Source organism: Nansenia antarctica, assembly GCF_963989245.1.
Source record: "Nansenia antarctica genome assembly, chromosome: 1".
Taxonomy (NCBI): Eukaryota; Metazoa; Chordata; class Actinopteri; order Argentiniformes; family Microstomatidae; genus Nansenia; species Nansenia antarctica.
Genome location: NC_137674.1, coordinates 91,057,142 through 91,071,662, shown reverse-complemented (window position 1 = coordinate 91,071,662; position 14,521 = coordinate 91,057,142). Strand labels below are relative to the sequence as shown.

Here is a 14,521-nt window from a genome sequence, read left to right as displayed (position 1 = left end):
TAGGGTAGGGAGTCGGGGACGCCGGCCGAATGGGACTCTATGGCAGTCCAAATACTTTTGGCTTACACGTGAGCTGTAGCAGCGCTCCAATTGGCTGTCTCCTATTCCCCTGTCGGGGCGCAGAAAAGTGCGCCCTGAGCATGCGCAGATTATAGGCTTACCTAGACTGCAGCCTAGGGCCACTACCACTAGGGGGCCACGACGGCCACCTAACATTGGATAAACATATATATTTTTTAAATGTGTGAGACTTGAGAGCCATGAATATCCGGTTGTTAAGTCTGACGTCAAACGTGACGTTTTGCAATTTCCGGGTCCAAACCAGAAATTCTCCGCACCAGAATACCAGTGTACTACAGCAGTAGAATGACAGTTTAATCGTTTTTTAGACTCGGATCTATTCATACAACAAGGGACACAGCACTTTCCCGTTTTCCCCATATTGTCAGGGTATTTGAGCCTCGGAAAAGCGCTATATAAATATAATGTATTATTATAATTATTGCGGCATTTCGAAGACAGCGCCTCAGCCTACTTTGGACCCGGAAACACGTCGCGACTTAACAACCGAATAGCTACTGTACAGGCCAAAAGTTTGGACACACCTTCTCATTCAATGCGTTTCCTTTATTTTCATGACTATTTGGTACATTGTAGATTCTCACTGAAGGCATCAAAACTATGAATGAACACATAGGAATTATGTATTTAACAATAAAGTGTGAAATAACTCTAAATATGTCTTCTATTTTAGATTCCTCAAAGTAGCCACCCTTTGCTTTTTTGTTGTTAATAAAATATATAATAATAATATTAAATATAATATGTGTTAATAATAATATTTTATTATATATATTTAATATTATTATTATATATTTTATTAACAACACATTTTTATTTTATTATTAACAACAAAAAAGCAAAGGGTGGCTACTTTGAGGAATCTAAAATATAAGACATATTTAGAGTTATTTCACACTTTTTTGTTAAGTACATCATTCCACATGTGTTCATTCATAGTTTTGATGCCTTCAGTGAGAATCTACAATGTAAATAGTGATGAAAATAAAGGAAACACATTGAATGAGAAGGTGTGTCCAAACTTTTGGCCTGTACTGTAAGTTTAAAAAAAACTAATAATAATGCAGCTGCGATGTAGCAACAGAGAGACAGACAACAAGGAGAGGAGAGCAACAGAGAGACAGACAACAAGGAGAGGAGAGCAACAGAGAGACAGACAACAGGACAGGACAGCAACAGAGAGACAGACAACAGGACAGCAACAGAGAGACAGACAACAGGAGAGGAGAGCAATAGAGACAGAACTGAGGTGAGGTGAGCAACAGAGATAGTTCAGGATGATAACAAACAGTTCAGTATGACAGAGACAACTAATAGAAAGACAACTGTATGATTATAGAGTTTACATGTTCACGGAAATATTGTATGATAATAGAAAGGTACACTTTAATTTAATTAAAGAAGTAACAAAGAACACATTTATTATCACAATTGCATTGTGTTCCATGATGTCTTTCTCCATTGAATAAATAATGCCTAGTTGAATGGCTAAACAAGACAACTGTCTGGACAGTACTGCTAGAATTATTCACCTTACCGCTGCACAGATAGACAAAGGGTATAAGTCCATTCTGTTAACATTAGAGTCGTGAAAGTAACAAGCACCGCAGAGCACGTTTAAATGCAATTCTGGATTTTTTTATGTTGGAGAATTAAAATGCTTTTCATGGTCAAATATATTTATTACATTTCCATTTTTTCAATTGTGTTACAAAAAAGTGCAACCGCCGCATTTTGTAATAACCTGGTGGTTTCACTAGAAAGTACTTAGTAGGCTAACAGCTTTTAAAAAACAAGACAGCTATCACACTATCAGTACCCCAAGCTTAAAACTAGATACTCTTTACTTACTCAGGCTGGAAAGTTCGCAAATTGATTGATTTTGATTGAAAACCTTTATTGTCCCCAATGGGGAAATTTTGTTGTCAAACAGCTCAGTTAGGGCAGAAAACATTCAGTACAGAAAACAGAAAAACATTCAATAAAATACATAAAACAGTGCAGGCTCAATAAGTAAAAAGTTCCAAAAGTTCCATCTCCAGGTCTCCCCCACCCTGCAGGGCCTGGTTGTAGAGTCGGAGTGCAGCTGGAATAAAGGACTGTCCAAATCTTTTTGTACTTTGACGGGGGAGAACAAATCTATGTAAATAATGTAAATGTTAATAGACCCTCACAACTGAAAATGTCAATAGACCCTCACTCAATTATTGCATATTTTAAAGACATTGTGGGATATTCCTTGACAGTGTTGAGCACATGGATTGTGATTGAACAGCCCTGAGTTGACTCTAAACGTGCCTGGAGATGTAATATGCAATGGCAGACACAAGGGGGCAGTCATGGCTTACTACAACAGATGGCAGGCAAACCAAGGCAACAGTGAATACTTATAACAACACACACACACATTGGAATGATTCTCATTGGCAAACAAAAAATCAATAATTGGGCACTGTCCGTAGTCAAATTTCAAAGCTACTTCTTATAATGTCAATTCTACTATTAAATTCAAAAACCCTTTTGTTGAGGAATGAATGATGATTTGGTTTGTTGTTACCATAAATCCCTTTGAAAAAAAGTTCATGACTGACGTTGTAATTCTTTCATTTTCAAAAATGTTCCACAGGAACAGCTAAGAAGCATTCCCAGCTTGCAGGTGTTGGGTGAGGTGTATATTATCATGTTTCACTTCAGTTGCTGAATTTAGGAGCCCAGCCAAACCTCTTAGCACATCAATAATGAATATAAAGAGTCTTCCTCTTCCATGTTCTGCTCTTTAGCTCTTGTGACACACATCCTTATCTAGTCTTATCCATGTTTGTTGTTAGTTGCATCAGTGTGTGTGTGTGTGTGTGTGTGTGTGTGTGTGTGTGTGTGTGTGTGCTTCTCCTAGCACCTGCTCATCCCCAAAATGCATCTGGAGCTCAGGGAGTCAGGGACACCTGTCATCGTTGACCTCTGACTCCCAGCTGGAGCGCTGCTCTGGAAACACAGGGTGTGCCCCTGGTAGTAACAAACAAACAAACAATACACACACACACACACGGCACACACACTGCACACACACACACACCGCACGCACACACACTGCACACACACACAGAGACAAATCTAATTACATTATCTCTAATCATGTTTGTAGGCAGAATGGTCTTGGATAGACAGGTTGTGAGCAACGTCTTTGTATGCGTCTATGTGGGTGTTGTCTCTGTTTGTTGTTTAAACAGTATCACAGGCACAGTGTGTGTGTGTGTGTGTGTGTGTGTGTGTGTGTGTGTGTGTGTGTGTGTGTGTGCGTGTGTGTGTGTGTGTGTGTGTGTGTGTGTGTGTGTGTGAGAGTGTGTTTCAGTCCATTGTAAATATAAATGTCCAATGGTGAGTAGGCTGAAGGCTGCTTTGTGCTCATGTGGATGTTTGCTGTTAAAACAGACCCCTAGCTTCTGTGCAGCGACGGGACATTATTTTACTCTGACATTAAGATAAGGCTGTCTCTCACTCACAGGAAGCTAGGAATAGGAAGCTCACAGGAGGAGGTGATGTGGAAAAATACTGCATTGCATCAAACCAAGTCATTACTGCATTTACCCATAGATACTGGCATAATATTGGCAAATGATTTACAGAAAACAGACATATCATGATCATTTACACACTATAAAATGGAGAAAGAAGCAATTTTGGTCTGAGATTAGTCGGCCCTACCCCTCACCCCCCCCCCCCCCCCCCCCCCCCGATAAATGAATAGTGTAAATGACAGATGTGATGGACCAGCCCCACTCCTCCAGCCAGTCTCACTATCCCATAAAATGCAAATGTGTTCCACTCTGATACCGACATGCTGTTCTGCCAAGCTCACCCGGAAAAACACCAGAGAGAAACCCCTTTTTAATCTGAAGACTATGGCTAAACATTGTTGATGGTATGGTATGATGAACTATGTCTATACAGTATATAGTGTGAGTGTAAGATTACATTGTCTGTTATGAGCTTCAGTGAGAGGCATACACACATTGTTGCATATCAGTGTGTGTGTGTGTGTGTGTGTGTGTGTGTGTGTGTGTGCGTGTGTGTGTGTGTGTGTGTGTGTGTGTGTGTGTGTGTGTGTAATGACTGTTTGCAGAGGCTTTATCAGTCAGCAGCACAGAGATGCCATTCAGTGCCTGTAGAGAAACAACAAAGGGCTAATTTACAGGAGACAAAGACATCTCCGTCCTGCAGGAAGACTGGCAGCCAATCAGAACAAAAAACCCTCGATAACCTATGACAAACCTACAGAGAACCGTTAACAAATCTACAGAGAACTTTTCAGAGATACAGGTACAGTATCACCCCTAATCTCAGGAAAACACAGCAATGGTCTTTTGATTTTGGAACCATCGTGATCATTTTCAAGAAAGTCAACATTTGGCATCTAAAAGGTTTAGGTTAGGTTTGTGTTAGGAAAAACCTGTTAAATGTTGAGTAATACTGAACAGTGTGTATCATCTTGTTGTGTGACTTGAGCCCCTGCTATTGAGGCTGTACACACATTTTTTACACACTTTCCTTTCACATTGTCAACTATGGTGGATGCATAACCAGGTCAGCCCAGTCTGGCTCTGCTTGGCTCAGCTTGGCTGGGCTCCATAGTGTGAGTGAGGGTCTAGTGTCTTGTGGGTTAGCATTAGCTCTAGCGTTATCTTATCTCTCCTCCGTCCAGGACAACATGACAACAATCAAATAAAAGAGCTTGGTGTTAACACGTCACTGGCATACTTCCTGTTTAGGCTTACTGGGGCGGGGGCTCTGGGAGATGGGACGCACCCCTTCACTGCAAGAATAGACTGAACTGGCTTCAAGGATCAATACCTTTCAACCAACCCTTAACACACACACGTGTGCACATACACACATACACACACACACACACACACACACACACACATAGCCGTGAATCAAGTAATCAAAGAGACCAAAAAGGAAATGCAGATTACCTGTTGTCATGACGACAGCAGCTGCACACAATTTAGTTGGAGTTGGCGTTGCATCCACATCGTGACATGTGATATGGTCTGGATCAATGTGACAGGTGCACTGTCTACCACCATGTCACCATGCCAAGACTCAATGCCTACCTGCCTTTTAGAGATAGATAGATAGATATATAGATAGATAGATAGTGTGTGTGTGTGTGTGTGTGCGTCGTGCGTGCGTGCGTCTGTGCATATCTATGTGTGTGTGTGTGTGTGTCTCTGTGTGTGTGTGTGTGTGTGTCTCAGCAGAATCAGTGTGTGTGTGTGTGTGTGTGTCTCAGCAGTGTCAGTGTGTATAGGTCAAGACAGGAGCTAGGATTCAGGTGTCATATTCTGCATGTGGCAGGGGCAGCAAGGCAGCTGGCGGCCTGGCTGGGACTCTGAGAACACCCCCCAACCAAACTCCCAACCAATGACCCAACCAACCAACCCCCCAACCAAGCCCCCAACCAGGCACCCCCTGAACCAACCAACCCACCAACCAACCCCCAAACCAACCGCTCAACCACTTCCACAACCACCACCATCACCCCCCAACCAACCCACCACGACCACCACCATCTGCTATAGCCAAAACTACACTACCATCACCATCATCATCAACACCATCACCACCCCCAGCCCACAACCAACCCGCCACCACCGCCACCTCCACCACCACCTGCTATAGCCACGGCTACCCTACGGTTACCACCACCACCATCCCCACCGCCACCACCATCACCACCATCATCACCCCCACCACCATCTCCACCCCACCAGCCTCCAGCAACCAGGCCCCAGCCACTCTCCACCCCTCCCCCGGTTCCCTGTCCCTGTCCCAGTCTAATCAGAGAGTGCATGAAGGGGGGCTGGCAGCTGGCAGCCTGACTCACAGCATCTCCCCACCCCCGCCACTTACTCCACATTGCCTAATCACAGCCAATGATTGCTCAGCACCAGCCATGGTCAGCCACACCTGCCCCCCTCACTGGTGGGCTGTCCCAAGATGGGGGGGGGGGGGGGGGGGGGGGTGTCTGCTTACTACCCAAAACAGCTGAGAGCACTGGGAATCTGCAGCCTGAGGAGAGAATAAAGCATCAATGAGGGGAGGGAAAGTCTGGATCAATAAGCTGCTGCATGACTAAAGGGGAGATGTCGCAGTTACTGTCAAATGTTAATGTAACATGATTAATAACTATGTAATAATACCAGAGTTCATGTCATTGGTTCATGTTTGATTAATAATGTGTAATAATACTACAGTTACTGTCAAAGGTTCATGTGTTGTTAATAACTATGTAATAATACCACAGATTGATAAGCATTCATGTGCCAAATCATAGAGAAACAAATATGACTTGATGTGTACAAACTTGTCAAATGTCAACCAGAGTCAGACACTGATGACTCATTGCTGTTGTTGGATTCAAAGTGCCCTCAGATCACATTAAAATCATGTGACAAATATATGCAAACAATAACCATTGTTATCAAATAAAACATTTTGGGAGTGAAAATATTGTGGGGCAATGTCTCTCAAAGGAAAATGTCTCTCTATGAGTGTGTGCTGGTAAACATTGTTAAGCAGATGGCAGATGGTGAGTTGATTCTAGACATACACTGTGTTATGGTATCTCTCCTCCAGCACTCTCAGTCTCTTTCTCTGTGTAGGAAAGGAACCCTGCCGCTCCCTCACTCTCCTACCCAGGTTGATGTACTGAGGAGAAAACTGAAGTAAAGAAGAAATTCAGCAACTCTTGAACATGAGAACATTTTAAAAAGTGTGTATTTATTGTTACCATGGTCCCGCTTTCTCTTTTACTGACAGAATGCAATGGAAATGCATTGTTTCAGGTGGAATCCAGGTTAAAGCCAATCCTGTGTAAATGACTCAATGCGGTTTCATTGTTTGATTCTGTGTGTATATGCTAAATTCAATCTTTGCTCAGGTTTGTATCCCCATCCCATCCATTGATCAATCAAGACGTCCTCCCTTTATTCAATCAAACCTGTCAGTATTTCAGGAAGTAACATGCAGCTTCTATCACAATCAAATCCATTACAGGCTGGATAGATTGAATACAAACAGTGGTTGTGGAGATGTGAATGTCCCATGATGTCGTAAGTGGATCAACGCACTCTGCAGTCTTCTAAACCTTTAGACAGCACTTCAGGGAGCTCTTAGGTGATCTAACTGCTATTTCCTTAAACATATTCAAGTCTATGCCACTCTTAATCATTCAATGGATAGATCATATTTGCACTTGAAGTTCCAAAGGGATGTTTTTGTGATGCTCAAGTTTTTATATTCATAGTAATGTACAAAACTATTTACACACTCACTTAATCAATCATTTGGATAGATAAAAGCATTGTTGATTAGTTTAGTTGAATCGTTGTTAAAAATTCAAATATCTCACTGCTCTCCTTTCCAAATCGCAATTCACCCACAATTCATGTGACTTTTTACCATTAGGGAAAATAGGAAACTAAAGATGGTTTGTACTGTATGTGAGACACACTTGAATAGGCCAATTCATCTCTGTCAATCCATTGAGAACATTCTATGTTGAGCTCCAGCCCTCAAAAAGCACCAGTGAAGTTACCTAGAAGGCAAAAACACCAATCATACACTATGAACATTCTCAGTAGTCTTTTGTCCCCTTTTGTGAAATGAATAGGTCAATAATACTTTATTGATTTCGATTGTCTCTCAGTGTAGTTTAGGGTACACACATTAATTCATCCCCCTCCCCCCTCAGTCACTCACTCACTCACACTCGCACCACACACGTGCCCATATTGTGTTTGGAGAAGTGGCGTACAACATGCTATAGCAGTTTACGAAGGAAGGATCTTTGAATGAGAGAGCATGTGTTCAATGAGTTTTAGGTAACAGTGTGCTGTGTGAACGTTCATCTTGTTTGACAAGCACTGACATATTAGATTGCTATATTTAGCATCAAGCTTCCGCGCGTAATGTGACGCTATAGCCGACGCTCGGCGTACATACACGCACACCTCCAGTCCTCCCGTGGCACATGACGGGCCTGCCCTGCGGTGCCTACTAGGTGATAATAATAAACAGCTATTATGCATATGCATACATCTGGGAGCGAGGTGCCTGAAACAGCTGCTTCTTGTTATTTGATAGCTGCAGCCCTAAAACACCAGAACACTCTCACACGCGTATGACTACGACAGCTGCTTTGGACACGAAGCAATTCATTAACTTGCCCGGGGCCTGTTCCTTTTCAAAGCGACAATTCATGACATGAACGTTATTATAGTCAATCTGCGACGTCAGTGTGAAGGAAAAACGTGACAGAACCACAGCATGGGGATGAGGTCTGTCAGGCCGATGGGTGTGCTGCTCTAGAGGGGATCAAACCTAGAAATACTGCTCACGAAAAGCTTAGGAGGACAGAGTGACGGTGTAGCTTACTGCACCTTATGAATAATGAAAAAGAATGACGTCAACAATGCGGTGTTCTTTGAAGCGCTCAGAACGTTCACCGAGGAGGGCGGAGCGACGGTGGAACGTGACGCGGTCGTGACGTAGGCTCCGTTCGGGACCTTTAATCCTCTGCCGCAGCAGCCCAGCCAGTCGGTACCGAGAGGAGGGGGGACACAGTCGGCGTACAATAAGGTCGAATTAAAACGGATATCGATACATAGGCCTCGTATTCATGCGTAAAATGAAGAAACGTGTTTTTATTATAAAACGCGCCGACTAGAGATAAACCCCTCCTCTCTCTTTACGCATAGCCTCTCTTATAGTATTCCTCAAAAGGCTGGTCATTGGAAAACTGAACTCCATTCGTGTGTAGGCAACATTGTCAAAACCATATTTCTCGCACCGATCAATGGGTGATTCCGGGTGCGGCTGGTTACAGACAGCGGACCTAAGCAGCTCTCTCCTCCTCGGCGAACGCGCGTTCAGACTCTACGCCTCCTTCTCTTCTCCGGTTTCCGTCGGTCGGTCGCGCCCCGGTTCGCCCTTGGTCAGCAGCAGTGTCGCCTCCTCTGTGTCGCCGGTGTTCCTCTCGGCTGCGCATCGGCAGGACGTGCAGGATGAGCCTGTGGCGGTGACAACCACACCACGACCCCCCCCGTCCACCGAGGAAACCACCAACCACAAGAACACCATTATTAACCCAACCCACGGAAAACAGCAACCCGACCGAACCGACACACAGTCGGAGTACTTCGCGTCGAACTACAACCACCTCAACGGGATTCGAGCGTTTTCTGATTCGGGACGAGATCATTTTTATCCGACGCAGTCCATCTGTGACCTTCAGAAGCGCGACCGGAAAATACATCAGCAGTTAAACAGTCAGCATAGTGAATTTGGCTGCACAGAGCTGCTGCCCCCACCCCCGGGAGAACCCAGTCACCTGCCGCAGCCTCGGAGGAAGCCTTTCACTGTGCAGGGCTCCTCCACCGAACCCGACCCCTGCGGTGGAACCAGCGGCTCGCCATCGGAAGAGGTAGAAGCCGATGCGCCATCACCCGCTTCCGTAGATCCAAACGAGGTTCCGATCCAAATGGACTCCCCCATCACCCACCACCATATCAATAACGGCAATGGCAGCGGCAACATGTTGTCTGGAGGCGGTCTCGGAGCCGGTTTTCCGAACCTCCAAACCCAAGAGATGCAGAACCCGGGTGGTGGAGGTTCGGCGTCGCCACCCCTCCCCGGCTTCGGAACCCCGTGGTCCGTTCAGACCAGCTCCCCGCCGCCGCCCGGCGTCTCCAATTCGGCCAACTCGATCCACGCCAACGCAATCGGTCAGATACCCAATAATACTGACGCCGACAACAGCTACTACCCCGGCATCCCCTCCTCCATCAACCCGGCCTTCTTTCAGAGCTTCTCGCCCGTGTCGGCTAATCCGTGCCCCGGGATTAACGTCCAGGGCTTCGGCGGCCCGTTCTCGCCGCAGATCAACGTCCCTCAGCAGCCCCAGCAGAGTCGCAGGTCCCCGGTCAGCCCCCAGATGCACCCCCATCCCCACCCCCAGCAGGGCGCCTTCCTGCAGCAGAGGAACAACTATAACCACCACCACCAGGTAAGGAAATGGAGGATTCAGTCAATTCAGTCCTTCATCCAATATAACAACGTTATATGTGTACGATGATAAATTTATTTATTTATTTGTTTTTTTATTTTAATTTGTTTAGTGCTTTCAAAGGTTATAGGCATATTAGTAGTATTGGATAAGGCCTACAGATGCATCCACTCCATAATAGGCCTATTCATATAGCCGCGGTTATGAATATGTTATTACAATGCATTATGCACTCATCATATGCACAAGAAGTGCACAGACCAAGCTATTGTTAATTGAGCATATGGGATGGTGATGGAAACAAATGCAGCCCTGTCCTCTGAGGACTGTGGATCCGTGTAAGAGCATCTGGAATAGGGGTATGAACTGCGTACCACTCCATTTCTTATCAAAACTATCCACTCATGGGTTATGATTTTCTATTGTTATTTTCAACAAACTGAAACAGAAACGATGTACCAGGAAGAAGGTTCCCGAGGTTAGGGAGCATCTCATGTGACACCGCAGACACAAAGCAGGGCCTCAAGGATCCTGTGTGTGTGTGTGTGTGTGTGTGTGTGTGTGTGTGTGTGTGTGTGTGTGTGTGTGTGTGCGTGGGCATGTGTGTGTGGGCGTGCCTTTCATCAGCCTAAACCCCATGATCTTTCGAAGGCAAACAGGGTTTATCTGTATTGCATTTGTCATGTCCTCTGAGTTGAAGTCACAGCTCTCCACCGGGTTGTGTTTCGGTGAGCGGGAAGGGGGGGGGGGGGGGTGATGTAGGAGGATGGGGGGGGGGGGGTGAGCACAAGGGAGCATCACAGGGTGACTTTGTTCTCTGCTTGAGGCTGGCACTGGGAGCTCAGTAGTCACATCTCACTTTGTGACTGACGTCACTGCGGTCAGGGGGGCTGGACCACAGTACAGGAACACACTTGGGGGCAACACACACACACTCAGCAGGGTGCCAGTGAGAGAGAAGACCTGAGCAAAGAATGAGGAGATGCTGTGATTGGATGATTGGACTCATCATGGCTGGATCCAGGTGTTCTGATGAGACCTCTTTTTTCAGGTTTCATAAGATGAAGAGTGATTGAGCTCCAATTTGCTCGCCAGCGCGTGTGTGTGTGTGTCCTGAGCTTAAAGTTGAAATTTTCTTTTTTCAGATTGGTTTCACCATTTAGAAATTGCACTTTTTATACATAGTCCCCCTATTTCAGGGCACCAAAAATATTGGAACATTGGCTTGACAGGTGTTTCCGGCTGGTCAGGTGTGTTCCGTGACATAATTTGTGCAGGCATAAGAGATCTGTCGATGTCTAATATTGATTCTAGGCTTTGTGTTTGCCTTTGGAGTCTGCTATTGGTGTCTCTCAAAATGAGGACCAAAGACATGTCAATGAAAGTCAAGGAAGCCATTATGAATAGGGATGTTAGGAATCAAGAACTGGTTCCAGGCGAGAACCGGTTTCAAATGGTTCGATCCATCTGAATCATACGTCTCCAAGGTTATCGATTCCATTTTTTATTGATGCCGGCATGTTTTTCTGATGACGTCAAACTGTGTCGTTTTATTTAATCACAGTAAGGATGCTATTCAAGCGGTCAGGCAATGCCACAATGCCTGGTACCCATTAGCATCTATTTACAAAGTCAAACAAAATGCAATGTTGTGGATTCTAAGGCCCAATCCCATTTCACCTCTTGCCCCTACCACTTAGCCCTACCCCTCAGTTCTGCGTGTTCACGTGTAGGGGTGTGGTGTCCGGATTGTTGTTGGGATGGAGGGATAGGACAAAGTGGTAGGATTACATGACCTTCCAAACGGATTTTTTCAGAGGCACACTCCAAACGGAATGTTATGCAAAATCTCCCAGAATGCCTTGCGAATCATTGGCAAGATAGTGGCGAATGCACATGCAACAAAAGAAAACCACAATTATTAGTAGTAATTATTTTTCATTAATAAAGATTTAAAATGACAATAACCATTGTATTATCTTAGTTTAATGTAATGTCAATGTATTATAGACCTTTTCATTATAACAAACATAACACAAAAATCGCTAGTATGTTGATGTCTCCAGCTACCGAGCTAACGTTGCAAAAACGAATGAAGGCTGATTTGTGCCTGACAGCATTTTTACATATTTTCATGTTGCATTTCCCCCCTTTGATGGCATATGATGCCCGAAGTTGATGCAAAGTTGTTGCCCTTGTTACTGCTCCCTATAGCATAATGATACTGCTGACTGCACTGTAGCCTCTTTTCTAAAAAGGACAGACATCAGTCTTCACATGATCTTTATGTGCCAGTTAAATTTCATATTTGGTTCAACCTTATTCCGTTTTGAAAAGGAGTATTGCAATTTATTCAAATGCTACTAGCCATACATGCCTATTTTTCTGATTTATTTTATCAGTCAGTTAAAACAAAAAGGTTTGTTTTCCAAGTGATTCTACACTGTGTCAAGAGATAATAAAACAGTTGCGTTGACGCTGAAGGCCTACCACACAGAAAATTGATCGGGAATCGATAAAGAATCGGACCGATAAACAGAATAAATGGCATCGGTATCGATAACACCTTATCAATTCCCATCCCATTATGAGGCTGAAATATCATAAAAGTCTATCAGAAACAGCCCAAATCTTCGTCTTACCCAAATCAACTGATTTTAACATCATTCAAAAAGAATGAAAACACTGGTGAGTTCAGCAATCACAAACAGGCTGGTATGCCACAGAAGACTTCTACAGTGGATGACCATAGAATGCTCACCAGAATGAAGAAAACCCCCAAAAGAGACTACAATCTGCAGAATACACCACCAACAACACTGCAGAGGCTTCACTGCAAGGTGCAAGTACTAGTTATCCTCAAAAAGCTTGGTCAAGTTACAATTTGCTAAAAAGGGTGCAGAGGTCTGGAAAACGGTCTTGTGGACAGACGGATAAATATTATGTGTGATGAGTGATTGCAAGAGGAAGGTTTGGAGAAAAAAGGATCTGCCCAAGATTTACAGCATACCACCTCATCTGTGAAACATGGTGGAGGGGGTGCTATTGTCTAGGCATGTATAGCTGCCACAACAACTCGCTAACTTGTCTTAGCTGATGATGTTACTGCTGACAGCAGCAGCAGAATGTATTCTGAAGTGTACAGAAACATCTTGTCTGCTTGAGTACAAGCAAATGCCTCCATATTAATTTGATGGTGCTTCATCATACTATGATGACCCCAAACATACTGCCGTAGCAACTAGGGAGTTTTTCAAGGCCAAAAAGCAATATACCCAGTGCCTGGTGGAGTCAGGCAGTTATTGCATGCAAAGGATTGTCGACCAAATACTAAACATGAGTACTTTGGACATTATGGGCCCTATTATGCACTTCTTAACTTGCCGTATTAAGTCTTAATTAAGACGCACCGCCAGGTTAAGACCTACCCCCACCCTTATTATGCGCTTCATACGCGCTACTGCTATTATGCAGGTGTCGATAGGCGCCCACACATAAGACGTAAAACTCCCGTGCATATATTGCTCATTGTGGGAGTGTTCATATGTTAATGAAGTGCACTAGGCGCCCCTGCTATTATGCGATCTGACTTTGCTCCTATCGCTAAGAAGTGGTTTGAAAAGTTCTTAAGTTTAGACTTCATGCACGTTTTGAAACACGAGCGCGCCTCCGCGGTTTGCGCATGCATGTGGGCACACATGAACACGCACGTGGCTCCACGGCAAGACGTCAATTACGGTCACAGTATAAATGCTTTATTTCAGAAGGGAGAGGCAGAGAAGCGCGCTGACCTCCTTCTCAGGACTTCCATAATAGCATAGCGCTAATGACTCAACGCAGCCGGTTCTTAAAGGGAATGGCACCTGGCACGCTGATTGGGTTGATTGAGAAGACGCCCAAAACACACCCATGACTAATTTCTTTGCTTAGCGCCGGGTTTTAGGCGCCCACTACCGCACGCATAATAGCAAAGTGGCCTTGACCACGCCTCCACGTCTTAAGTTTAGATCTACCGCCTCGTCTTATTGATGAAGTGCATAATAGGGCCCTGAATGTTTTTTTCCCAATACGTTTGGATCTCTGAAATAGGGGGAGTATGTTTAATAAATAAATAAATGTACTTTCTAAATGGTGAACCAACTGAACCCCCACTCCCCCCCATATAATTAAAGCTGAGAATTTCTACTTTGACCCCATAGTAGGTGTTTGATTTAACCTCATAGGAGCCAACGGACCCACAGGTGGATCCGAAGTTATATAAAGAGCTTACCTCGATCAATTCTCTTCATCGATATCACATTTTTTTCACAACTTTGCATGCTATACGATGCCACAAATTTTTTTCTGAGACGGTAAACACGGCCTAAGTCA

The 14,521-nt window shown here is 44.4% G+C and overlaps 1 protein-coding gene across 1 annotated transcript in view; it reads left to right on the top strand.

The window, feature by feature from the left end:
• Nucleotides 1-9,625: 9,625 nt before the first annotated feature.
• Nucleotides 9,626-14,521, top strand: part of cpeb2 (cytoplasmic polyadenylation element binding protein 2) — a gene marked incomplete at both ends in the record, with an annotated part of 19,745 nt that continues 14,849 nt past the window's right edge. Inside the window, one exon of the mRNA XM_080548239.1 lies at nucleotides 9,626-10,150. Coding sequence (XP_080404365.1) covers nucleotides 9,626-10,150 — 525 coding nt within the window. The remainder of the gene's footprint in view (nucleotides 10,151-14,521) is intronic.